This window comes from Stegostoma tigrinum, chromosome 30 (assembly GCF_030684315.1).
Source record: "Stegostoma tigrinum isolate sSteTig4 chromosome 30, sSteTig4.hap1, whole genome shotgun sequence".
NCBI lineage: Eukaryota > Metazoa > Chordata > Chondrichthyes > Orectolobiformes > Stegostomatidae > Stegostoma > Stegostoma tigrinum.
In genome coordinates this window covers 42,393,138-42,420,528 of record NC_081383.1, presented here as the reverse complement: position 1 = coordinate 42,420,528, position 27,391 = coordinate 42,393,138, and the positions used below count along the sequence as shown (strand labels likewise).

Below are 27,391 nucleotides of genomic sequence, written 5' to 3'. Positions count from 1 at the left end.
TAGTTTTGACTGTGTTTAGTTGGCTATAGTACACTAGAAGTGTAGGGCAGTTCTCAGTAGTATCTTGGCCAGTGTTTATCCCACAATAAACATGAGCTGAATGCTGGTAACAGTGGTGCAAAATTGGCTAAGGAATAGGAGGAAGAAAACAATGGTAATTGGATGTTTGGCTGACAAGAGAGAATAGGTTTGTATTAGAACCAATCCTGGTCTCATTTTACATAGGTGACCAGGAATTGGGAATGGGTAGTGTAACTTCAGAAGTCTGCGAATAATACTACTTACAACATGCTCATGCTTTGTAAGCCTAACAGAAGCATACTTTTAAAGGGGTTTGATAGGGTAGGCACTGAGTGGGTGTTTTTGCCGACTGGGCAGTCTAGAACAAAAGAACATGGTCTCTGGGTAAGGGGTCAATTATATAAGACTGAGCTGAAGACTTAAGAATCTTTAGAATTCTTCACATCAGCATTGAGGATGTGCCATTACTGAAAAATATTGAAGGCTAAGTCGGACCAATTTTTGGTCTCTGAATTGAGGGGTAATAAGAGAGAGTGGTAAATTGGAGTCAAAGACACAATGTTCAAGCAGGGTCAGATTACTTCTGCTCTTTTCTAATGCTCTTGGGAACTTCACAAGGATACAGACAGACTGGTAAAATGGGCAGATACATCACAGATGAAATTACTCTGGGCAACTGTGAAATGATGCACTAAGAAATAATGTGGTAAGCAATGCTATCTAAAATGCTGCAAGAACAAAGGGACATGGGCTCAGTACTCAAATATTTGAAGACAAAATGGCAACTTGAAGTTAGTCAAGGAAAGCTCGTGGAATATTTGGTTTTACAAATAGGGGAACAGAATTTATGAAACAAGGAATTAGTGTTAAACCTTTGCAAATCTCTAGCTAGCCTCAGCTATCTGGGCACCACAATTTAAGGATATCAAGGTCCTGAAATGGTTATAAAGGAGACTCAGCATCACTTAAGCCATAGTCCACAGATGGTATACACCTGTGTAAGCCAACATGATTGTATAGCCTAATGGGCGCCATTCTGCACCAAGCTTCCATGAACTAGCAAAGCCAGTACAGAGATTGATGGTTTAATCAACCATATCATCTTCTCCAAAGGCGTCAAGCACACTGAGCTAACTGACCCTCTCAGATGGGGATGAGGGAATTCAGTTACATGGAGTGATGACAGGAAGCAGGGATTGTTCTCCTTATGGCAGAGAACATTAAGCGGAATCCTCAGATAGGTATTCAAACTTACAAGTGGCTTCGATACAGTAAATAGAAAGAAACTAATTCCTTTGACAAAGGAACGACAACCAGAGATCTTAAGACTGAAAATAACCGGGAGATATCACAGAGGATTGTTAAGATCTGAATGCACTCCATGGCTGGAACATTCAGCCTCCAAAGTTCATTGGGTTGGTAGTTTCAGTTTTACAAACTATATTCTTCATTTATTAAAAAGGTGTAAAACAACTAAAATAGGAAACTGCCCAAGCTTCCCTACGCTAAATCCCACAAGTATAGGGCATAGTTTTAGGCATGTCTTTAAGTAAAAGAAACACAAGGGTTCGCCTCCTGATACACAATTAACACTGACATAATAACTAAAAGAATACTCACGGCCTGTGTTTTCAAACAACACTTTGTCATTTAGTCCAAGCCTCAACTCTGGCATGCCCGATAGAAATACCCTCATTTTGATAGAGCCTACTATTTCACTACGTAACACATTTCCATTAGCACTAACCTAGAGGGAGAGAAAAGACGATGATGATAACTGCAGAACTGATTCAGGTGGATTTCCATTTCAAACTAAGTATATAAAAGGCTTTACTAGTGTAATCTAGAAAACCAAATCATGAAATATTCAGGTATTGATAACGTGGGATGGCACTTCAATAAACATTCAAGAAATCAAGTTTAGCTTTTTTTAATGCTCAGCAAGTTGAGCAGCATCAAAATGAAAAATGGAAACTTTTTAATTCTTTTGCTGGGATTTAAAGGGCAGTCTCTACTATGCCGAGCTTTGGACAGCTGCCTCAACAATACCCCAACTTCTACTGAATATTCATTGCCTCAGAATGACATCTGTTGCCTGCATTCGTACGTTTTCAGATAGCATTACCAATTTATAATCAGCAGTTCCACTGATTACCAGTACTGGCAGGCTGAAGCAGGATTCTTACAGCTTGTATATTAACTAATTAGCAAGGGGCAGAATCATAACTAGGATTCAGAAGTGAGTGCACTCATCCACTGTAGAAAGCTGCCGTGATACTACTAAAAAAATGTTTTTGTATCCCATACATCCTAAGGTATCAATGTTCCCTTTAAAACGCTGTTGTGTACAGCCCATAGTATTAGCTCTTTAAATTTCACAGCACAGCTGCAGATGCCTCACATTTGTGACAAAGTAGCAGGCACAGCTCAATGGAAAACACTTGCATCTGTACGTCATCCAGTTCCTTGGCCAAGTCGATAGACCAAAGTGGGGGAAAAGCCACGAGGTCACTTGAAATGCATACAAGTGGCCCATTTAAGTGAAACAGTGAAATAGCTTGAAAGCAGGTCCCAGCACTCTAAGGGATGATCCATGGGCCATAAAAAAGGCATCATTAACAGCAAAGCCACCCACATGCTGAAGGATCTGAACGTTACCAATGCCTGGTGCTTCAATCAATAATGCTGCTCAATTTCACAGATTTGAGTTTTCTCTCTTCTCTCTCCCTCAACAAAATGAAAGTCTTCAATGTTGCTAAGCATGACTGGTCCATGGAGAATGAACTTACCAATAGGTTGACAGATTCAATAACATCAAGAAATACTTCATTTTTCCGATACTTAATCCCTTCTGATCTCCAAGATACAGCATTAGTAACTGTTGCAGGTGGACGGGGAGCCCCAGTGTCCAGCTTATGACCTTCCTGTGTGATATACCTAAGATGGAATAAACACAAGTTACAGATTCATCCAATAAACTGACACCTAGATGTTGAACTTCTACAGAAGTCACATTTCTTCAATTTAACTACAGCGCTGTTTCCAATACTAACACTTTGTTGGTGTTAAATGGGTAAATATGGCCTGGATTTCACAAGTCAGTCACAATATATAGGCATATCCCACTGATTATGTTTAAAACTATACTCTTCTGTAGCCTGCAGCAGCAGCAGATTGCTCTCCTGGCTGCTGTGTGGATTCACTGGCAGGGTGAGCAAAGCCCTGTGGCATAGCACAATTCTGGAATGCCATTTCTCATTTGATGTGAAGAGCTGAAGACAAGCCCCTCGTGGCTCACCTTCGGCCTAACGATAAAATAATTACAGACCATTACTCAAATGTTTGCTTCAGTGAATTTCTAATTTGAGAGATCCCTACTCCAGCACCTTCCCACTGCCCAAACAGCAGCCCCTACTTCTAGCTCTGCTCACTCATTTGTTTCCCCTTGTGGACATCCAGGCCCAACTCTCATTCACCAATCTTACGCAACACATCTTTGCTCTCCCCAATTCACTGTTATTGGGACCTCAAAAATCCAGGCCTACGTTTTGCTGAAAACAAAGTGCTGGGAATCTCAGCAGGTCAGGCAGCATCTGTGGAGAGAGAGAGGGAGCAAGCCAACTTTGAGCCTAGATATCTCTTTACCAATACCAGCAATTCCACTGTGCCACCAACGTGCCCATGCCATTCAAAGAGGGAAGTTCACCATGACATTCTCAAGGGCAACTTTTCCAGCAGTACGCACAGCTCAAGAATTATTCTCTATTTCAACATGGTAAAACATCGGTACCAGAAACCATGCACTTTGGAACTTATCATTACAAACAGTGCATTCTGTTTTGGGGGCTTTTCTGAGGGGTTTGGATAAACTTTATTTCACTTTGCAGCAGCACAATGGGTTTGCTATAGAGTGGCAGAAGACAAGAAGTGGCATTCACTAAAGGGTCACTTAGACAAGTCCAGGAAGAGCTCCAAGACTGGTTGGGTGGTCTCATTAAAGTGCACTGTGAAGTGGCCAGACAGTAACCGCAGCCAACCATCCAGAGGAAAACAAATTATTACTGAGTAACAGCATTATGGAAAAAGGGGAGGAATACCTGCATTTCATTAGCAATTATTTTCATTGGCAAATGGCAACTTCATTTTAAAAACTATTCACTCAGCAAATAATATGCCACTATTGCATCTTGTGACCAAACAGTAATAACCAGAAGAATAAAAAAAAGGAAAGGGGCAGAGTAAAATGAACAAATAATCGCCATGTTTATATTCTTTATGACCAACCAAACAATTAAAGCTGTAAATGAAAGCCATGGTATTTGGGGCAGATTTTTGCCCCTACACAAAAACAAATACAACTTCAACACTATCGAAACGCTATTCCAGGTTTACATTAATACACACAGGATGTACACAAACCCACTTATATCATAAGATTTTCTCTATTTGCAATATTCCTATCATGGTTAGGGGAAAACTACAACATCTGGACTGTGCCAACTCTCACAAAATGATCTGCATTATCGCCATTTCTCTGTATTCGCCCAAGATTTTTAATAATGTTTCAACAAACATTCATACTCATCTTTCCCAAAAGTTACAGGATTGTTTCCAGATCTAAACAAATTGCTCAAGGGAAAAGAATCTTAACCTGTCTCTTTGTCTGCCTTGTGATTCATTTAAATCAGCTTTCATCTAATCACCAATACCAGAACAAGTGAAAATCGTCTTTGTTTATTCTCCTCTCAAAGCTCTGAAATTTTGGACATGTCAGATCTCCTGTTAACTTTCTCTGTTCTATTCTCAAGAGTGCTATCCTTTGTTACAGTTGCTAATTCTGGTTAGATGCACTTCCATAGGTATCAGGACAGGATGCCCAGTCTCCAAATGCCCCACCTTTGGGATTCAATTCAGAAAGTTTCTGGGCCACATTTGGAGGGTTGATAGACTCACATTGTGCCAGTTCCCTTCAGATCAAAAGGAAGCAAGGACAAGAGGATTAAAAGCAGTAAGCCACCCTATCACCTCTGCTTCCTGTAGCCAGCTCTCATTATTACTGGATAACCTCCTCAGATATGCAACAGCAGTGAAGCTTTCAGAATCTGAGCCAGACAAGTTGGTTTGCTGCCTTCAACATCTAGAGTCCATAAAGTGGTTGCAGCCACTTGCCAAAAGGGTATTACTAGGCCAGTTCAGTTGTTGCTGAAAGACATTCTCAGGCAAGAAAGGCAGAGAGTATGATCAGTGGCCATTAGTCAGTGCCGTGAAGTGGGAGCAACAAACCAAGCAGTGGGAAATGAAACAGTTGCACAAAGAATGTGGACTAGTCCAGGTAAAGTGAAATCTAGATAGAGCAAAATCAGGCAAAAATCTAAAACCAAATCACACAGAAAAAAAAACAGAAGTTTCTGGAAAAGCTCAGCAGGTCTGCCACCATCTGAAGGAAAAAATCAGAGTTAATGTTTCAGGACCGGTGACCCTTCCTCAGAAACAAATCTCACAGACTGGGACAGGTGACTAAAAGATCAAACAAATAAGTAGGGAATTCCAAAAGTTAGGGCCCTGTGTGCCAAAGGTATTTGTCAATGATGAATTATGGAGAAATGAAAATCAGGGTACACAAAGTTAGAATTGCAGGCTGCTGGAGCATTAATAGCTCACAGCATTGAATGGTTGGACTAGAGATCTATAGAGAGGAAGGAGGTCACTGAGGAATCTGAAAGCAAAGAAGGGATTTCTTTTCTTTTAAAAAAAAGGCACATGTTTCTATAGTGAAACAATGGTCTCCTGAAATAGTCTACGAACAGTCCAGCACATTCCTCTTTGCCTGGAATCACAAGCAGTCCAGACCAGGTAAAACTTCCTTCCCTGAAGGTTATTAGTGAACTTGAAATGTTAAAACAATTCAGCATAAATAAGGGGCTAATGCTTTATTCAGAGTTATTAATAAATAAAATTTAAATTTCCCTAGCTGGTGTAGTGGCATTTCAATTCGTGCACTTGAATGGTCACTCTACACCTCTAAACTAATGGTCCAGGAACATCGCCTCTATGGCACTACACCCTTAACATGTAGATCAGTGAACAGATGGGTGAGCACAAACAGGACTTGTGCATTCTAGGAAACAGGCAGCAGAGTTCTAGATAAAACTCAAGGATATGGAGGGTGGATTAGGTCTGGATTAAATAAATGTCAGACATGAGGACAAGCTGGCAGAGAGAGATCAACACACTGCCAATGTGGCCATGCCCAGAAACAGATCAGCACTGTTTCTCACATCACCAAATTACAAAGATCTGCTTTAAGGAGACCAAACAGCCAGGGTAACACTGGGGCACTACAACTGACCTTGAAGAGTTGGGTCTTTGGCCCATCCATGCTTCAAGGCTCTCAGGCGTTTGCTCATAACCACAGTGTCCAACTGAACTTTAAAACCTGGTAAATAGCTGAATTCAAACCTAATTCCAATGCAAATGATTCATCCATTTTCATCCTCCCATCCCCGAGAGGAGGAGGGGGGAAATATCACCGGCCATAACCCTAAACTGCATTCTGAGAGCTTTCCTCAATAGCTGAAGTGGCAGTAAAATCTTATCCTTTTAACAATATATGGATAACAAAATAGAATGCTGTTAGTCCAAATGGGATGTTGCACTCTCTGATTCAGAGGCTATTTGCATATCGCATTCCTGTGCCACAGCAGTGCGGGCTACTGCCCATGACCAGGTGGCCATTTGGCTCTGGCAACATGATCCACTTCGGTGCATGTACAAGAGTGTCTTGTAAAGGATTAATGTGAATGTAAATTAGATATCACTCAGAACTGATGCAAGATCACATGACCACTAGGAACTGGCTCTCCTGTAGCCTTGTGGCAAAGGTTACATCTTGATTTATATATAGTTAGTGGTTACAGATTCTAAATAAAGAAGTCTGTTTGGCCTTACATCAAAAGATTCCTTTAATATTTACCCATGTCTCTCTCAAGCTCAATTACAGTGTTTACAAGGAAGCCATTTATAAAGTAATAGATGCTTTAATCTTTAAAAATTCACCTGCGCTGATTGACAGTTTAGAAAATAATCTATATCCTTGTACCAGTGGAGCAGTAAAAGTTGACTTTTTGGGTCAGGACCCTTCTTCAGAGTGCTTTTTTTGAAGAAGAGTCCAAATCCGAAACGTCAACTTTCCTGCTCCTCCGAGGCTGCCTGACCTGTGTTCCTCCAGCTCCACACTGTGTTGTCTCTGGCTCCAGCATCTGCAGTTCTTGCTACCTCCATACCCTTGAACGACCATTTGTTACAATTCTTAACATTTCTCACTTCAGCTTTTAAGATCTTTTCATTCTCAAAAATTGTGTTTTGGCATGAAGTACCTCTGTGGTAAACGCTGCATCATTAATTTAAGCATTGAATCAGATATTCTAATGTAATGACGGAGCTTCTCCATCCATTAACTTAGACATATCTTTCAAATAACGAGCATGTTGAGAACTGCACATTCAAATTCATTAATGCTGATCTTTTAGACAACTAGGTAATGAGGTACTTTATTATTTATCAGGAAAATTCAACAGGAGGATGTTTGCATAGGTTGCGAGGAGGCTCATGCGGAACATAAACATTACCAAAGATCATTTGAGATGAATATCTGTTTCTATGCTGTATATAATCATAAATAAGAAGCATAAAAAATTAACAGCAGTGAGGAATTAAACATAGTTACAGAGGTAGCACACACATATAAATTAACCCTGTAAATCAGAGATGAGCTTTTTAAAAAATTTGTGCATGGGATGAGGGCATCGCTGACTAGGCCAACACTTAGTCAGTGGTTATCCAATAGATCCATACTTGTTAATGTTGAATTTTAGCAAAGTGGTGTAGATAGTAACAGTTACCAAGCGGAAACTGGAAACCTCCAGGATAGGGAGAGGAAAACAGCAATGGGGATCCAGTGGAATAATACAAACTTAGCAATTAATCAATCACTAACAAAAAGATCATAGATTCTTTCTTTAAAAAAGTGTAAAGAATTTTTAGGGGTGTATTTATCTCCTGGAGCAATATACCAATAAATATTAATTCACTTACTCCTGCAGGATCTTGCTGTCTGTAGTCTGTGGGTAACCAAAGTCCATTAACTCATCAAGTAGCTCATAGATTATAACAAAGTTATCACGAATACTTTCTTCTTCCAGCTCTTTAAAGTACTCAGAAAACACCTGGAAAGTCAAGGGGATAGAAATATCAATGTAGATACACCATGACCCCTACAGTTCAATTTTTAAGGTAACAATGAAGCTACAGAAGCAACACCTTTCACTGAAGGTAGGAGAATGTAAACTCATGCTTGAAATTCCCACATAACAGTTTACAAACTCCAAGGAGAAAGACTGGGAAAGTAACAAAAGAAGACAAGGTCAACCAAAGCCACACATGCCTTGATTACAGACGTAGCTGATCATGTCATTCCTTTCAGAGCGAGGTAATCTTAGTTGATGTAGGGAAGTCTAATTGAGTCAGTTATCTCACCCAGTCCCTTAAAAGCGAATCTGATAGATAGCCAGAATGTCACTGGCTTGTGCCAAGTGAGTAAATCTCAAACAGTCTGCAGGTGAATTTAGAACCAGGGGTCAGAGTTAATAAATTTGAGGTTTTACAATTGAGACTGAGATGCGGGTGTTTCCACGCTCCCATTCCTGAAGGTCATTAGTCTGTGGAATTCTCTTTCACAGACAACACTGGAAGCTAGGTCACTGAAAATGCTCAACAATGAGTTGGATAGATTTTGAGTAAAGTTGAGCAAAGTCATCAGTAGTAGACAAATGTATGCAAAGTCATAACAAAAGGAACTTGCAAGAAAAGGATTTGTGGCGGATTTCATTTCTCACCACCTGGCCTGGAATTCATTCACTGACCTGTTACAAATTTAGAAGTGCCTCATGATGTTTGACAGCACAATTACACATTTCAGATATTCAATAGAGCTCCAGAGTTCTCAAAACTAATTGGACAATTACCATTTCTGTAACTAAGCAACAAACTGTTGTTTGAAATTACATGTTTCAAAAGAGCACATTTGCGCTCTTTGCGGATGAATAACAGGATACATAGGGAGTCTTCCAGCCTGTCTAATTCCACTCATGTAAACCAAGTTTGGAAACACGCTGGTGAAACATTTAAAAAAGAAATGGGAAGTCTGCTAATTCACCAAAGCAGCAAGAGATTATCGGTATGAGAGAAGAAGTGTTTGGGGGGGGTTCAGGGTGAAATGAAGAATTGCACAGTTTGCATCTAGAAGAGAAAAGGAGCAAGTAGTAAAACCAATACCCTCACCTGAACTACCTTATAAAGGAAAGCAAACACCAGAGAGACACAAGCATTCTTCTTGGATGTTGCAACAACTGCAGAGATTAGAGTCAAGGCATTTAACCAAATGGCCATAACTGCTTACACCGCCCCAACACCCACTCCAAATAACTGGAACAAAATAATCACCTGGGAGAGATTAAAAACCATCTATTGAATTTTCAAATATCGAGTGCAGTAAAATAAGAAAAGATACCGCGCTCACTGACAGATTACAAAGAGAACACATTGCAATCTGCACAGCACGAGGGTTGGTCTCACTTTAATATGGGAGCAAAAACAATTGGAAAGTTCTGTGGTTACAGGCAAAGTCTAGACAATCTATTGATAAACAGCACAGCTGAGGAGAGATAAGGAAATGTTTAGTCATAACGCTATAGCAAGAAAGGCAAGGGGGTAAGGTTGGTGGATGAACTGGCACGAGGAAAGATAGCACAATAGTTGGAGGGGGCAGGGGCTGCGTGGATGGGAATACAACACCCATAATATGTTCAACATTAACACAACTAATTGGCAAATTAGTCATTAACAGAAGTCAGAAAGTTTGTCAGTATGTATGCACTAAATGGCAGAGCATAACTAGAGGCATATTCCAGGATCCAAACCAGGAACACTACATATAAATACAATTAAAGCAATGGGGAAAGAGGAATAGAGCTACATATATAAATATGCTGACCACTGTCACTGAAAAAGTGCAGCAACTAATATGCGTAGCAGGTTACCGAGGAACACTGATAGATAAGATGAGTCAGCAAAACTGAGGCAAGAAAAAAAGTTAATGTGGGAGAGCACGACATCATTCACTGTGGTTCAAAGCAAGATAGATCAAAATATTACCCAAACGGCGACAAGTTAGGAACTATACAGGAGCAGATTTAGGAGTTCAACCAAAGCTAAGTTACTGAACAGGTGCAAAAGTAAATTTGAAAAAGACAAATGGGATACTGCCTTTCATCTCGAGGGTTGAATACAAAGGGATTAAATGATAGGGTAAAAAGAAATAAATTATCTTCGTTATTGGGACAGTCTACAACAAGGGAGCATTTTAAAATTATACCTAGTTGTTCATGGATGCTATCAGGAAACTATTTCACATTTTTCCTGGCAGTTATCCATCCATAAGCAGCAAACAATCTATTTCAAGTGGGATGCCTTTACAAGGTACATCTTTGCTGACTATTAATTCTTGAAGTAGTAGTACTACACATCAAGCCAACAGGCTCTGTGGGTTTGCCTCTAAGTTAGCATCAGTGCCAAGTTACTTGAGCCGTTGATCATTAAAGTGGTGGAAGCCAGCCCACGGGTGGTTTGCCATTTTCTTTCATCACAGTTCCCAGGTACAATAACCAATGTTCAGGGGCTTCATGTCCAGCTTGCAAGCATTCTCAAAGTGAAACTCTGGGATTGTACTGGTTATCAGAGCAGAGAGGGTCCTTGGATATATGACCATCTTCCATTCTCAAACTAGCCCTGAGCCAACGAAGCCACCACTGTTTCATGAATGCTAACAGATGTGGGAGCTCAGCCACATTCATGAACTTGTCTTGCTAGGACATAATATGCTGCAAAGATGGAAACTGTTGGAAATTTTTTTCTAAATTTAAGATTGGGTAAAAATCTTGAATCCTATCAATAAAAATTCTAGTTTTGTCGTCAATTGAAACTTTCCAAAAAGGAGAATTGTAGATTTTTGTACAATGATATGAAAAGTTGCAGGATGGGGTGAGTAGCCAGGGTAAAGATACAGATCAGCCATAACCTAAGTGAATGGCAATGGAGATTCATGAGTGGTTGCCTACTGTTCCTATACTCCTGAACACCTTTAAATAATCAGGCGTATCGCGGACACACTTACAGAAACAGAGATCATTTCAGAATTTTCAGTTTGGTATTGCCTAGTTATAATGCAGTACATAATGCCTTTGCTGATAGGACCTTGATGAATACACAGACTTGCTAAAAATTCTGAGGTCTCCTTCACATTTAATCCTAAACGGGTCATTTCAAACTCAAAGTAAGTGCAGAAAGTTGGCTGCTAACAAAATTCAATAACTTAAATGTTTCTTGCCCAGTATCAAAACACTCATTTGACAACAAGTCTTCATTAAACAAGAAAATTCAATACAGTTCACTTTAGCTAGTCTCAACTTGACAGAGGCCAAATGAGAATTGAGACATTATGTACCAAAGGCAAAAGCTCGGTAAGTGTAACTAAAACTACATTCTCAATGACTCAGACCGACTCATAAATCCATCAAGAAACAGGCACAAGGGAGAGTAAATACTGCAGAAAAGGTAAGCCAAGTAGTTTAGTTGCTAATCAATTTGTTCTATGCTACATTGGGAGATTTGGTATTGAGGCATGTGTACAATGCCTGCCAGAGATTGAGATGTACATCGTTGATGCTAATTATTGTTGAATGCAGTCAAATTGCAAGTCAAACAGTAATTTTAAAAAAATGCAGGACTCAGAGACACCAAAGAGGCCGACTGTGCCCCAAGCTTTCTGATCTAAAAGTTGGGCATACTGTCGATTCTGGACAGGTCTGCTTGTACAAACAAAGCAAATTAGCACTGGACCCTTCACAAGGGTCTTTGTTACTTGCTAAATGTGAAAGCTCTCTTCCCACAGAGTGACTGCTTGCCAGCACAAGATCCCACACCTATGAGTTTTAACAGCAACTGCTGAGAACCAGGTTTCTGAAGGATACGATATAAATTGTTGTGTTTGATCCACATGAATCGAACCACTCCATGTGACAGGATTGGCGTGAGGGAGCACTCTTCCTCTTTCTCCATCAAAATAGACATGAAGTGTTCAATTTCTGACATCTCCACATCTCCCCGATAATTCCGGCAAATCAGGACCTGATAAACGGAAGAAATAGTTATTTCGTATATATGATTACAATTCATTAAGGGAGCAGGGTGATTAAATTATGAGAATAATTATGCGCAACAGGGCACTTCACAAGTGAACAATCAGTGTCAACCAGTGAGATGGAATTTGCGTACTTCCAAAACCTAAAGCTAACACAAATAACTTTCCAGTCAAGTGCAGTACAGCCAAATGTAGATCCAGGTCCCTCCATCCAGGTCCAATTTCAGACACGCATTAGATATAACAACATCCACTTTGTGACTTCTAAATGAGAGTGCCAAAGTATGGGCAACCTTACATAGAATTTACAACGCAACAGGCCATTTAGTCCAATTAGCCTACAGTACTGCAAACGATTCTCCTCCTATTCCAATTACCTTTTCTAATCCTTCTCCTGTGTCTCTTTACTATCTTCCAGATGTATACATCAAACCTCCCCTTATGTGCATCATTGCTATATGCTTCAAGAACTATGTGGCACCAAGTTTCATGTTCTCACCCCGTACTCACTGAAGAAGGGCCTCCGTTAATGGCCACCATGTTTATTCCAGAGTCTTTGCAATCCATTTTACACAGTCACTAAAAAAGCAGAGTTCTTAGACTTCCAACCAAAATAAGCCACTTTGCATATTGCTGAAGCAGCTTCATTTGCCACTGATCCATCCAATGTGCAAATCTCTCCACATTTTATTACATTTTGGCGCAGATCCCACATTATATCTACACTCCCACCACTCCTAAATTTTAGTGTTAAAGTAAATGGAGACCAGAAGAGTGATTCAAATTTACTTAAAATTTCCCAACAGGAGGTAATGGCCTAACGGTATTATCACTGGACTGTTAATCTAGAGATCCAGGTAATGTTTGAGGACCCGGGTTCGAATCCCACCATGGCAGATGGTGGAATCTGAATTCAATAAGTATCTGGAATTAAGAGTCTAATGACGACCAATCTATTGGTTATTGGAAAAGCCCACCTGGTTCACTAAATCAGGGGAAACTGCCATCCTTACCTGGTCTGGTCTACATGTGACTTCAGACCCACAGCAATGCGGTTGACTCTTATAGACAATAAATGCTTGCCCAGTCAGTGATGGCCTCATCCCATGAATGAATAAAGGGAAATAAAAATAAACATTGCTCTCAGAAAATGGCAATACTGGGACTGAGCAGGCTGGTCTCACAAATAACTTGCAGCCATGAGATGGTTAAAGACAGGGTATAGATTTGCAACTCTACTATGGACCAGGAATGCCTCATTTTGATCTTTCTGCTGAAATACTTGCTCTAACTGTATTCAGAATAGGAAAGGGAAAAGCCAGGCTAAGAAAAGCGAAACAAAAATACAAGGCGAACAATTTAATTAGTGGTAAATAGAACTACACAAACAAGCAATCAGCAGATCATTTCCTGCTCAACCACTAGTAATTATATCCTAACCTCAACTACATAATCTCATCTAGGTACATCACAATTCAAGGAACACAAACAGTCATTACAAAGTATTGCAGAGTTACATTATTCCCTTATTTCAAAAGAGGCTCAAAATGTAAATTCTGCTTTTACTTAATCTAGGGGAGCAGAAGAAAATATTTAAAGCACATTCAATAGTTTTATAGTGCCAGATTTTATAGTTCCTCATGCCACTAACAATTGTAGGAAGCCAATGACAGTCAGGGAGTTCTGGCCTGCTAAAACACATGCATTGCCAAAAAAAAAGGATTAAGCAAAGCAATAAATTTTACTAAATTTAGCTAGAAAATAATCTGATCTGATTACGAGGACCTTTTGCAGGTTGTAGAGGGATACAGGGTCTAGATTACATTACAACGATGACAATTCAGTTTTCTATTGATGCTAATATAATGAAATGTTACAAGGCACTTGACTGTTATCAAAAGAAAGTCAATAAAGGTGACGATATTAAAGCAATTCATCAAAAGCTAAGTTTTTCTTTTAAAAGTGGCTTTTTTCTTTTAAAAAACTAGCTTTTCAGGAAAACAGAAGCTTGAGAGTTTAGTGCTAAGGTAGATGAAGGCACTTAAAAATTATGGTATAGTACTGGAGAAAAACATAGGACTAGAATTTGCATTAGGCAAAAATCTGCAAGAGTGTAGGCTGTAGGATACTACTGAGCAGTGGTTGGCCATCCCTAATTTCCCTTGAACTGAACAGTTTATTCGGTGATAATGGGAACTGCAGATGCTGGAGAATCCAAGATAATAAAATGTGAGGCTGGATGAACACAGCAGGCCAAGAGGCATCTCAGGAGCACAAAAGCTGACGTTTCGGTGACTTCAGAGAGCAATTAAGAGTCAACCACTGCGTTCGATCTGGAGTTACAGGTAAGATCAGGTAAGGATGGCAGATTTCCTTCCCTGAAAGACATTGGTGAACAAGATGGGTTTTCAAACCAAGAGATGATAACGGTGACAATTACTAATCCCATAGAATCTGAATCCACATTTCCAAGGCATTAACCTGAGCTTCTGGATTGCTAGGCCAGTTACATTACCATAATGCCACTGTCTCCCCTCAATGCTTAATGAAACAATAGATATAGAACAGCAGTTACGAACAGGAACTTGATTTAGTCTCCTATATGACATCTCACCCCCTTTCTACTTAGGAAACCCTTAGGCTCCTTTCAGTTCCCCCTTAGCCGTAACAAATCTCATAATTCAGTGCAGACCGGAGATTAATCCAAGATTTTCACAGTCTGTAGGTTTCAGTATCATATTGCAAGTTTACCATGTTTAATATTTGTACATCTGGTCCAGACAAGAGATACTATACATTTCTGCACATTTGCATGCACCAGCTAGATAAGTGAGGTTGCCTTTATAGCAGAGCAAACAATAAAATATTAAGAATGCTGGAAACCTAAAGTAATGGTTGCGTAAAATGCTGGGAATACTCAGCATCTGCAGAGAGAGAACAAATTTCAGGTCAATAACCCTTTGACAACAGCTGTGCAGAGTACATAAGTCCACTGAACATTTCACATTTTCTGTTGTAGTTAAGGCCAAAGAGATCTAATGGAGAGGTTTAAAACCATTCATGATTGAGTTGGAGAGGACACAGATTTGTGACTGGAAAAGCAGAAATGACTAGAAGAACACATTCACAATTAGGATTTGGAACATGCTACACAATAGGGAGAAGAATACAGATCCAATGGTAGCCTTCGAAAGGGAACTGGGTAAATGTTTGGAGGAGGGAAAATTGCAGCACTACGGGAAAGCAACCGAGGGAAACAGGACTAACCAGGCTGCTCCTTGAAAGAGTTAGTACTGACTTGATGGATCAAAGGATGTTAGTCTCTCCCGTACTATTCTGTTTCTGTGAGAATCTGGATCACTCAAAGATTCTTAGAACATGAAACTTACAATGGCACATTTTAAATAAAAGAAATTATATCCAAAGTTTCCATGACTAAACCATCTTATCCACTCCTTGACCAGAAAAAGAAATACTTTTACACCACCCTTTATTTGAAAACACTAAATGAGTGAAGGGTCAACAGTCTTTACAAATATGTGCAACTGTAAGCAGTCTATATGAAACAAGTTTGCCAAGATCAGATTCCACAAGGCAACAATGATTTCAAATGGATCATGATTTGGGGAGCACCGCAGTTGGCAGTTAGTCAAAACTGGGGAAGGAAGCTGAACAGCATGTCAAGCTCAATGCATGCTGTTTCCCACAACAATATCTCTTTGGCCTGAGGGATATTATTTATTGCTGTACTATGAAAGTACATCCAGGGTAAGCTACGCACATTACCAAAACTTACTCGTCACAAATCCCTCAGGGTTAGCAGAATGCATCTTGTCATTTCTTAATTGTAATTGCACTTAGTGAGCTAGCCAACCCCACTTTTAATCTGCAACCAAATCTTTGATGGCTAGAGATCATGTTAAGTGAATCCAAGCATGAACTTCCATGTTGTACTGTCTGAACAAAAAGAAAAGAAAACTAAAGTGGGAAGAACAATAATCACAAACTACAACCAAATACTTTTTACCATTTTTGTAAGTTGGGAACAGTGACCCCAGCTTATGGGCAGCAAAATCATATAAACAAAGAAATAACCAAATCATCTGTTGATTTGTTTTGCTTACAATATACATTAATGATATAGATGAAGGCAATAAAAGTAATATTAGCAAATTTGATGACACAAAGCTGGGTGGCAGTGTGAAATGTGAGGAGGATGTTGAGAACACAGGGTGACTTGGGCAGGCTAGGTGAGCGGATGGATGCATGGCAGATGTAGTTTAATGTGGACAAATGTGAGGTTATCTACTTTGGTGGCAAGAACCGGAAGGCAATTACTATCTCAATGAAGTCAAGTTAGGTAAAGGGGAAGTACAATGAGATCTAGGTGATCTTGTACATCAGTCAACGAAAGCAAGCATGCAGGTACAGCAGGCAGTGAAGAAAGCTAATAGCATGCTGGCCTTCATAACAAGAGGAATTGATTATAGGAGCAAAGAGGTCCTTCTGCAGCTGTACAAGGCCTGGTGAGACCGCACCTGGAGTATTGTGTGCAGTTTTGGTCTCCCAATTTGAGGAAGGACATTCTTGCTATTGAGGGAGTGCAGCGTAGGTTCACGAGGTCAATTCCCAGAATGGTGGGACTGTCATATGTTGAAAGATTGGAGCGACTGGGCTTGTATACACTCGAGTTTAGAAGGATGAGAGGGGATCTGATTGAGACGTTTAAGATTATTAAGGGATTGGGCACTGTGGAGGCAGAAAGAATGTTTCCGCTGATGGGTGAGTCCAGAACCAGAGGATAGAGTTTAAAAATAAGGGGTAGGCCATTTAGAACAGTGTTCAGGAAAAACTTCTTCACCCAGAGAGTGGTGGATATATGGAATGCTCTGCCCCAGAAGGCAGTGTAGGCCAAGTCTCTGGATGCTTTCAAAAAAGAGATGGATAGAGCTCTTATAGATGGTGGAATCAAGGGTTACGGGGATAAGGCAGGAACAGGATATTGATTGTGGATGACCAGCCATGATCATCATGAATGGTGGTGCTGGCTCAAAGGGCCGAATGGCCTACTCCTGCACCTGTTGTCTAATCAACTAAGGTGTGATTGTGATTGTGATTACAAACCAGAATGATGAAGCGATAAATGTATAACACAAAGGAGTCTGCTAGACGGATTTATTCAGATCACTTTTGAATTCAGCATAACAGTATGCACTTAATACAACTAAACCAAACTACTATTCAGAATCACACTCCAAATTTAAACACAAGACATCCTGAAACTAGCTAGACACGCAATGGTACAGGATGAGTTGTCCTTAATCTACAATAAGCACAATGACTCACCTTCAAGACTTTTTATTGCACATCATCTGCAAGACATGTTGACATGTTCAAGATTTTACTCAGTTACTGTGTTTTGTTCCCATGTCTTTGAGTTACTGTACTTACATGGATAACTTTACAGCAGTCAAACTTTCCAAGTCAACAATAATTCAACTAGTCACTCACAAGACCAAAGCCTAATAATTATTTTCCTTGTTTAATTCGGTAGGTTACAGGACTATCAAGCATAAAACAGGCTTAAACTAAAATAAGGTTGAATTTTATATGTAGTTAACAGGGGAAGCTCAATGCAAAAATTCTAGTACTAATGGGAGCACTATGCTTTTGAATGTGCTATCTTTGAGTCAAGATATTAACCAGAGATCTTACATGACTGCTTAGTTAGATATAAAATACCATTGTTGAAGCTGGGGATTCTCCCCAGTATCCATCCCTCAATTTACATCTCAAAAAAAATTATCTGTCATGACCAAAATGCTATTTCTGGGAGCTTGCTCTGACAAGCTGCACGGTGACTCTATGGTTAGCACTGCAGCCTCACAGCACCAGGGACCCGGGTTTGATTCCAGCCTCGGGCAACTATCTGTGCAGAGTCTGCACATTCTCCCCGTGTCTGCGTGGGTTTCCTCCAGGTGCTCCGGGTTCCTCCCACAGTCCAAAGATGTGCAGGCTAGCTGGATTGGCCATGCTAAATTGCCCGTGGTATTCAGGGGTGTGTGGTTTATAGGGGGATGGGTCTGGGTGGGATATATCAAGGGGAGGTGTAGGCTTGTTGGGCCAAAGGGTCTGTTTCCACACTGTAGGGAATCTAATCTAAATATTGGTTGCAATGGTCCCTATATAACAAACTGACTATAGCTTGAAAGAACTTAAATGACCATAAAGCAGTTTGAGACATTCAAATTTGTGAAAACATGCTTTATAAATGTAAATCATTCTCACACAATCCATTCTATTCTGTCTGCCTGTTTACAGATTGCAGTCACCTGTACATGCTTCAGTTAGATAATTTTTATCTCCTTGGATAGGGCGTGGCATCATATTTCTTGCTGATCCTTAATTTCCCTCGGTAAAGGGGATGGAGAACTGCTTTATTGGACCTCTGAAGTCCTTGGGTATAAGTGCAGGCAGTGTTAGGAACAGATTTCTACAACTTTGACAATGACGGAACATCAAATAGTTCCACATTAGGATGGTGGACACTTGAAGAGGGAACTTGTAGGTCATGTCCTTGTCTTAAGTGGTTGAAGTCATGGATTCGGAAAATTCTGTTGGAAGAGCCTGGGTGAGTTGCTGCAGTGATGGTGAATACCACTGAAACACAGTAGTAGCAGTAAGAATATTGAAGACAGTGGATGAGGTGCTAGTCAAGCAAGATGCTTTGTCCTGGATGGTGTCAAGCTTGAGTGGAGTTGCACACATCCAGCAAATTGGAAAGAGTCACAGATATCTGCCTTCTACCTTGTAATTGCTGAACAAAGATTGGGGAAGCAAGAGTTGAGTCACTCGTTGCAGAACTGCCAGCACATTGGCAGTGAGAGATTCAATAATGATAACACCACTTAACATCAAGGGATGTCTGTGGGATTCTCTCTTACCAGAGATGGCCATGTCCTGTCACTCTTGTCACACAAACGTAACAAATTGAGCACTGACCAGTACTTACTGCATATATTCAGGAGTATCTGACAAGCTCCAATTGGTAACGAACACTATTCACCTATGACTGCACATTCTGCACTTCTAACCTTACGATAGAAAAGACCAGCTGAAGACAGTTGGGCCTAGGACACTATTCTGGAGGTACTCCTGCAGCGAAACCCCAAACCTAAAATTATTAAACATTGTGGGCTGAAGGGCCTGTTCTGTGCTGTACTGTTCTATGTTCTATATGTGCATCTGTTTAAGACAAAGCAGATTCACTTAGGCACTGCTCACAATATCCTAAAGGATTCATTACTGTGTGACAGTAGATATGGCAATTATGATTTATAATGTAGTTACAACTTTACAGCGAAGCCACTCTGTTAACAACAATTAACACACCTGGAGATATTAGAGCGCTACAACAAGAACATGTCATTCACTTGAGGAGGACTGAAGTTAAAAACATTTAATTCACCAGCGTTGATCCCTGCACAGGCTCAATAATCTCTTAATTCACAGACATTACATCAGGTAATTCATCAACTTGAGGTTTCTACTCGACCCTAAAGATAGTCATGCAAAGCTCAAAGCCCAGCAAAAAAAACTTTCAGCTTCTTTACTCCAGACAATTCCATCTCTTCAGCAGAACAGGAGCCGCAGCTACTGGAATGTGAACACAGCCTCAGGAAGGATGCATTATAGAATCCCAGTAAATGGTTACAACACAGCTGAGGCTAGTCAGCCTTTATCCAAGTCACTCAGACAATCCCACACTCGACCTTTGCATGGTTGCCTTAAGAAAAAAATCTTGATAGGTAACTGTTTTGAAAGGCACGAACCTGGTTCCACCTCAATCTTTTAGCGGTCAGAGAAAGCCCAATGCACACTCACGAGAATAATACCAGGTCTAAAGGATATAATTGTATTAAAGGCTACATTTAATAACATTCCAGGATTATGTAAGGTGCGGCATTAAGGTGTCAAAGATGTTGACAGGGTTTAATGGGGTCGGATGGGGGGGGTGGGGGGGGGAGAGGAGAGGTGGGGGGGGGAGAAGGGGGGTGGGGAGAGGGAGGGGGGGGTGGGGAGAGAGAGGGGGGGGTGGGGAGGGAGAGGGGGGGGTGGGGAGGGAGAGGGGGGGGTGGGGAGGGAGAGGGGGGGGTGGGGAGGGAGAGGGGGGGGGTGGGGAGGGAGAGGGGGGGGTGGGGAGGGAGAGGGGGGGGTGGGGAGGGAGAGGGGGGGGTGGGGAGGGAGAGGGGGGGGTGGGGAGGGAGAGGGGGGGGTGGGAGGGAGAGGGGGGGGGGAGGGAGGGAGAGGGGGGGGGGAGGGAGGGAAGGGGGGGAGAGGGAGAAGGGGGGGGGGGGGAGAGGGAGAAGGGGGGGGGGGGAGAGGGAGAGGGGGGGGAGAGGGAGAGGGGGGGAGAGGGAGGGGGGGGGGGAGAGGGAGAGGGGGGGAGAGGGAGAGGGGGGGAGAGGGAGGGGGGGGGGGAGAGGGAGAGGGGGGGAGAGGGAGAGGGGGGGGGGAGAGGGAGAGGGGGGGGGAGAGGGAGGGGGGGGGGGAGAGGGAGAGGGGGGGAGAGGGAGAGGGGGGGAGAGGGAGGGGGGGGGGGAGAGGGAGAGGGGGGGAAGAGGGAGAGGGGGGGAAGAGGGAGAGGGGGGGGGGAGAGGGAGGGGGGGGGGAGAGGGAGAGGGGGGGAGAGGGAGGGGGGGGGGGAGAGGGAGAGGGGGGAGAGGGAGAGGGGGGGGGAGAGGGGGGGGAGGGAGAGGGGGGGGAGGAGGGAGAGGGGGGGGGGGAGGGAGAAGGGGGGGGGGAGGGAGAAGGGGGGGGGGAGGGAGAAGGGGGGGGGGGAGGGAGAAGGGGGGGGGGGAGGGAGAAGGGGGGGGGGGAGGGAGAAGGGGGGGGGGGAGGGAGAAGGGGGGGGGGAGGGAGAAGGGGGGGGGGAGGGAGAAGGGGGGGGGGAGGGAGAAGGGGGGGGGGAGGGAGAAGAGGGGGGGGGGGGGAGGGGAGGAGAGGGAGGGGGGGGGGAGAAGGGGGGGGGGAGAAGGGGGGGGCGGGGAGAAGGGGGGGCGGGGAGAAGGGGGGGCGGGGAGAAGGGGGGGCGGGGAGAAGGGGGGGCGGGGAGAAGGGGGGGCGGGGAGAAGGGGGGGCGGGGAGAAGGGGGGGCGGGGAGAAGGGGGGCGGGGAGAAGGGGGGCGGGGAGAAGGGGGGGCGGGGAGAAGGGGGGGCGGGGAGAAGGGGGGGGCGGGGAGAAGGGGGGGCGGGGAGAAGGGGGGGCGGGGAGAAGGGGGGGCGGGGAGAAGGGGGGGCGGGGAGAAGGGGGGGCGGGGAGAAGGGGGGGCGGGGAGAAGGGGGGGCGGGGAGAAGGGGGGGCGGGGAGAAGGGGGGGCGGGGAGAAGGGGGGGCGGGAGAAGGGGGGCGGGAGAAGGGGGGGCGGGAGAAGGGGGGGCGGGGAGAAGGGGGGGCGGGGAGAAGGGGGGGCGGGGAGAAGGGGGGGCGGGGAGAAGGGGGGGCGGGGGAGAAGGGGGGGCGGGGAGAAGGGGGGCGGGGAGAAGGGGGGGCGGGGAGAAGGGGGGCGGGGAGAAGGGGGGCGGGGAGAAGGGGGGGCGGGGAGAAGGGGGGCGGGGAGAAGGGGGGGCGGGGAGAAGGGGGGCGGGGAGAAGGGGGGGCGGGGAGAAGGGGGGGCGGGGAGAAGGGGGGGCGGGGAGAAGGGGGGGCGGGGAGAAGGGGGGGCGGGGAGAAGGGGGGGCGGGGAGAAGGGGGGGCGGGGAGAAGGGGGGGCGGGGAGAAGGGGGGGCGGGGAGAAGGGGGGGCGGGGAGAAGGGGGGGCGGGGAGAAGGGGGGGCGGGGAGAAGGGGGGGCGGGGAGAAGGGGGGGCGGGGAGAAGGGGGGGCGGGGAGAAGGGGGGGCGGGGAGAAGGGGGGGCGGGAGAAGGGGGGGCGGGGAGAAGGGGGGGCGGGGAGAAGGGGGGGCGGGGAGAAGGGGGGGCGGGGAGAGGAGAAGGGGGGGGGGAGAAGGGGGGGTGGGAGAAGGGGGGGTGGGAGAAGGGGGGGTGGGAGAAGGGGGGGTGGGAGAAGGGGGGGTGGGGGGGTGGGGGGGTGGGGGGGTGGGGGGGTGGGGGGGTGGGAGAAGGGGGGGTGGGGGGGGGGAGAAGGGGGGGTGGGGGGTGGGGGAGAAGGGGGGGTGGGGGGTGGGGGAGGAGAAGGGGGGGTGGGGGGGGGGGGGAGGAGAAGGGGGGGTGGGGTGGGGGGGGGGGGGAGGAGAAGGGGGGGTGGGGTGGGGGGGGGGGGGAGGAGAAGGGGGGGTGGGGTGGGGGGGGGGGGGGAGGAGAAGGGGGGGTGGGGGGGGGGGGGAGGAGAAGGGGGGGTGGGGGGGGGGGGGAGGAGAAGGGGGGGTGGGGGGGGGGGGAGGAGAAGGGGGGGTGGGGGGGGGGGGGGAGGAGAAGGGGGGGTGGGGGGGGGGGGGAGGAGAAGGGGGGGTGGGGGGGGGGGGAGGAGAAGGGGGGGTGGGGGGGGGGGGGGGAGGAGGAGAAGGGGGGGTGGGGGGGGGGGGGGAGGAGAAGGGGGGGTGGGGGGGGGGGGGAGGAGAAGGGGGGGTGGGGGGGGGGGGGAGGAGAAGGGGGGGTGGGGGGGGGGGGAGGAGAAGGGGGGGTGGGGGGGGGGGGAGGAGAAGGGGGGGTGGGGGGGGGGGGAGGAGAAGGGGGGGTGGGGGGGGGGGGAGGAGAAGGGGGGGGGGGTGGGGGGGGGGGAGAAGGGGGGGGGGGGGGGGGGCGGGGAGAAGGGGGGGGGGGGGCGGGGAGAAGGGGGGGGGGCGGGGAGAAGGGGGGGGGGCGGGGAGAAGGGGGGGGGGCGGGGAGAAGGGGGGGGGCGGGGAGAAGGGGGGGGGCGGGGAGAAGGGGGGGGGGGCGGGGAGAAGGGGGGGGGCGGGGAGAAGGGGGGGGGCGGGGAGAAGGGGGGGGGGCGGGGAGAAGGGGGGGGGGCGGGGAGAAGGGGGGGGGGCGGGGAGAAGGGGGGGGGCGGGGAGAAGGGGGGGGGCGGGGAGAAGGGGGGGGGGCGGGGAGAAGGGGGGCGGGGAGAAGGGGGGCGGGGAGAAGGGGGGCGGGGAGAAGGGGGGCGGGGAGAAGGGGGGCGGGGAGAAGGGGGGGCGGGGGGCGGGAGAAGGGGGGGTGGGGGGGGGGAGAAGGGGGGGTGGGGGGGGGAGAAGGGGGGGTGGGGGGCGGGAGAAGGGGGGGTGGGGGGCGGGAGAAGGGGGGGTGGGGGGCGGGAGAAGGGGGGGTGGGGGGGGGGGAGAAGGGGGGGTGGGGGGGGGAGAAGGGGGGGTGGGGGGGGGGGAGAAGGGGGGGTGGGGGGGGGAGAAGGGGGGGTGGGGGGGGAGAAGGGGGGGGGGGGGAGAAGGGGGGGTGGGGGGGGAGAAGGGGGGGGGTGGGGAGAAGGGGGGGTGGGGTGGGGAGAAGGGGGGGTGGGGTGGGGAGAAGGGGGGGTGGGGTGGGGAGAAGGGGGGGTGGGGTGGGGAGAAGGGGGGGTGGGGTGGGGAGAAGGGGGGGTGGGGTGGGGAGAAGGGGGGGTGGGGGGGGGGGAGAAGCGGGCGGGGAGAAGGGGGGCGGGGAGAAGGGGGGCGGGGAGAAGGGGGGCGGGGAGAAGGGGGGCGGGGAGAAGGGGGGCGGGGAGAAGGGGGGCGGGGAGAAGGGGGCGGGGAGAAGGGGGGGCGGGAGAAGGGGGCGGGAGAAGGGGGCGGGAGAAGGGGGCGGGAGAAGGGGGGGTGGGAGAAGGGGGGGTGGGAGAAGGGGGGGTGGGAGAAGGGGGGGTGGGAGAAGGGGGGGTGGGAGAAGGGGGGGTGGGAGAAGGGGGGTGGGGGGGGGAGAAGGGGGTTGGGGGGGGGGAGAGAAGGGGGGGGGGGAGAGAAGGGGGGTGGGGGGGGGAGAAGGGGGGGTGGGGGGGGAGAAGGGGGGGGGAGAAGGGGGGGTGGGGGGGGGGAGGGGGGGGGAGAAGGGGGGGTGGGGGGGGGGAGAAGGGGGGGTGGGGGGGGGAGAAGGGGGGGTGGGGGGGGGGAGAAGGGGGGGTGGGGGGGGGAGAAGGGGGGGTGGGGGGGGAGAAGGGGGGGTGGGGGGGGGGGAGAAGGGGGGGTGGGGGGGGGGGAGAAGGGGGGGTGGGGGGGGGGGTGGGGGGGGGGGGAGAAGGGGGGGCGGGGAGTAGGGGGGGCGGGGAGAAGGGGGCGGGGAGAAGGGGGCGGGGAGAAGGGGGCGGGGAGAAGGGGGCGGGGAGAAGGGGGCGGGGAGAAGGGGGCGGGGAGAAGGGGGCGGGGAGAAGGGGGCGGGGAGAAGGGGGCGGGGAGAAGGGGGGGGGAGAAGGGGGGGGGAGAAGGGGGGGGGAGAAGGGGGGGGGGGAGAAGGGGGGGGGGAGAAGGGGGGGGGGAGAAGGGGGGGCGGGGGGGGAGAAGGGGGGGGGCGGGGGGGGAGAAGGGGGGGGCGGGGAGAAGGGGGGGGCGGGGAGAAGGGGGGGGCGGGGAGAAGGGGGGGGGCGGGGAGAAGGGGGGGGCGGGGAGAAGGGGGGGGCGGGGAGAAGGGGGGGGGCGGGGAGAAGGGGGGGGGCGGGGAGAAGGGGGGGGGCGGGGAGAAGGGGGGGGGCGGGGAGAAGGGGGGGGGCGGGGAGAAGGGGGGGGGCGGGGAGAAGGGGGGGGGCGGGGAGAAGGGGGGGGGGCGGGGAGAAGGGGGGGGGGGCGGGAGAAGGGGGGGGGCGGGGAGAAGGGGGGGGGGCGGGGGGGGGCGGGGAGAAGGGGGGGGCGGGGAGAAGGGGGGGGCGGGGAGAAGGGGGGCGGGAGAAGGGGGGGGGCGGGGAGAAGGGGGGGGCGGGGAGAAGGGGGGGGCGGGGAGAAGGGGGGGGCGGGGAGAAGGGGGGCGGCGGGGAGAAGGGGGGGCGGCGGGGAGAAGGGGGGGGGCGGGGAGAAGGGGGGGGGCGGGGAGAAGGGGGGGGGCGGGGAGAAGGGGGGGGGCGGGGAGAAGGGGGGGGCGGGGAGAAGGGGGGCGGGAGAAGGGGGGGTGGGGGGGGGGGAGAAGGGGGGGTGGGGGGGGGGGAGAAGGGGGGGTGGGGGGGGGAGAAGGGGGGGTGGGGGGGGGAGAAGGGGGGGGGGAGAAGGGGGGGGTGGGGAGAAGGGTGGGGTGGGGAGAAGGGGGGGTGGGGTGGGGAGAAGGGGGGGTGGGGTGGGGAGAAGGGGGGGTGGGGTGGGGAGAAGGGGGGGTGGGGTGGGGAGAAGGGGGGTGGGGTGGGAGAAGGGGGGGTGGGGTGGGGAGAAGGGGGGGTGGGGTGGGGAGAAGGGGGGGTGGGGTGGGGAGAAGGGGGGGTGGGGGGGGGAGAAGCGGGCGGGGAGAAGGGGGGCGGGGAGAAGGGGGGCGGGGAGAAGGGGGGCGGGGAGAAGGGGGGCGGGGAGAAGGGGGGCGGGGAGAAGGGGGGCGGGGAGAAGGGGGGCGGGGAGAAGGGGGGCGGGGAGAAGGGGGCGGGGAGAAGGGGGGCGGGAGAAGGGGGGCGGGGAGAAGGGGGGCGGGGAGAAGGGGGGCGGGGAGAAGGGGGGGCGGGGAGAAGGGGGGCGGGGAGAAGGGGGGCGGGGAGAAGGGGGGGCGGGGAGAAGGGGGGCGGGGAGAAGGGGGGCGGGGAGAAGGGGGGCGGGGAGAAGGGGGGCGGGGAGAAGGGGGGCGGGGGAGGGGAGAAGGGGGGCGGGGAAGAAGGGGGGCGGGGAGAAGGGGGGCGGGGAGAAGGGGGGCGGGGAGAAGGGGGGCGGGGAGAAGGGGGGCGGGGAGAAGGGGGGCGGGAGAAGGGGGGCGGGGAGAAGGGGGGCGGGAGAAGGGGGCGGGGAGAAGGGGGGCGGGGAGAAGGGGGGCGGGGAGAAGGGGGCGGGGAGAAGGGGGGCGGGGAGAAGGGGGGCGGGAGAAGGGGGGCGGGGAGAAGGGGGGCGGGGAGAAGGGGGGCGGGAGAAGGGGGCGGGAGAAGGGGGGCGGGAGAAGGGGGGCGGGAGAAGGGGGGCGGGAGAAGGGGGCGGGAGAAGGGGGCGGGAGAAGGGGGCGGGGAGAAGGGGGCGGGAGAGGGGCGGGGAGAAGGGGGCGGGGAGAAGGGGGCGGGGAGAAGGGGGCGGGGAGAAGGGGGCGGGGAGAAGGGGCGGGGAGAAGGGGGCGGGGAGAAGGGGGCGGGGAGAAGGGGGCGGGGAGAAGGGGGCGGGGAGAAGGGGAGAAGGGGCGGGGAGAAGGGGGCGGGGAGAAGGGGGCGGGGAGAAGGGGGCGGGGAGAAGGGGGGGCGGGGGGGAGAAGGGGGGGCGGGGGGGAGAAGGGGGGGCGGGGGGGGAGAAGGGGGGGGCGGGGAGAAGGGGGGGGCGGGGAGAAGGGGGGGGGCGGGGAGAAGGGGGGGGCGGGGAGAAGGGGGGGGGGGGCGGGGAGAAGGGGGGGGGCGGGGAGAAGGGGGGGGGCGGGGAGAAGGGGGGGGCGGGGAGAAGGGGGGGGCGGGGAGAAGGGGGGGGGGCGGGGGAGAAGGGGGGGGCGGGGAGAAGGGGGGGGCGGGGAGAAGGGGGGGGGCGGGGGGGGAGAAGGGGGGGGGGGCGGGGAGAAGGGGGGGGCGGGGAGAAGGGGGGGGCGGGGAGAAGGGGGGGCGGGGAGAAGGGGGGGGCGGGGAGAAGGGGGGGCGGGGAGAAGGGGGGCGGGGAGAAGGGGGGGGGCGGGGACGGGGAGAAGGGGGGGGGCGGGGACGGGGAGAAGGGGGGGGCGGGGACGAGGAGAAGGGGGGGGCGGGGACGGGGAGAAGGGGGGGGGCGGGGAGAAGGGGGGGGCGGGGACGGGGAGAAGGGGGGGGGCGGGGAGAAGGGGGGGGCGGGGAGAAGGGGGGGGCGGGGAGAAGGGGGGGGCGGGGAGAAGGGGGGGGGGGGGCGGGGACGGGGAGAAGGGGGGGGCGGGGACGAGGAGAAGGGGGGGGCGGGGGACGGGGAGAAGGGGGGGGGCGGGGAGAAGGGGGGGGGCGGGGAGAAGGGGGGGGGCGGGGGAGAAGGGGGGGGGGCGGGGAGAAGGGGGGGGGGGGGCGGGGAGAAGGGGGGGGCGGGGAGAAGGGGGGGGCGGGGAGAAGGGGGGGGCGGGGAGAAGGGGGGGGCGGG

At 50.7% G+C, this 27,391-nt stretch overlaps 2 protein-coding genes and 1 pseudogene across 2 annotated transcripts in view; all 3 read right to left on the bottom strand.

Moving 5' to 3' along the window:
• The window catches only part of LOC125465845 (AP-1 complex subunit mu-1), an 86,354-nt gene extending 66,225 nt beyond the window's left edge, over nucleotides 1-20,129 (bottom strand). Inside the window, exons 1-6 of the mRNA XM_059638434.1 lie at nucleotides 20,110-20,129; nucleotides 12,108-12,264; nucleotides 9,361-9,428; nucleotides 8,116-8,246; nucleotides 2,811-2,958; nucleotides 1,642-1,768 (exon numbers count right to left, since the gene is read on the bottom strand). Coding sequence (XP_059494417.1) covers nucleotides 1,642-1,768; nucleotides 2,811-2,958; nucleotides 8,116-8,246; nucleotides 9,361-9,428; nucleotides 12,108-12,228 — 595 coding nt within the window. The 5' untranslated portion in view covers nucleotides 12,229-12,264; nucleotides 20,110-20,129. The remainder of the gene's footprint in view (nucleotides 1-1,641; nucleotides 1,769-2,810; nucleotides 2,959-8,115; nucleotides 8,247-9,360; nucleotides 9,429-12,107; nucleotides 12,265-20,109) is intronic.
• Nucleotides 20,130-20,319: 190 nt separating this feature from the next.
• LOC132206090 (basic proline-rich protein-like) lies at nucleotides 20,320-24,857 on the bottom strand (annotated as a pseudogene).
• A 1,669-nt stretch (nucleotides 24,858-26,526) lies between these two features.
• LOC132206085 (uncharacterized) lies at nucleotides 26,527-27,387 on the bottom strand (the record flags this gene model as incomplete). The annotated part of the gene is made up of 1 exon (XM_059638541.1): nucleotides 26,527-27,387. A coding segment is annotated over one exon (861 nt), but the record flags the coding sequence as incomplete, so codon positions are not given.
• Nucleotides 27,388-27,391: the final 4 nt, after the last annotated feature.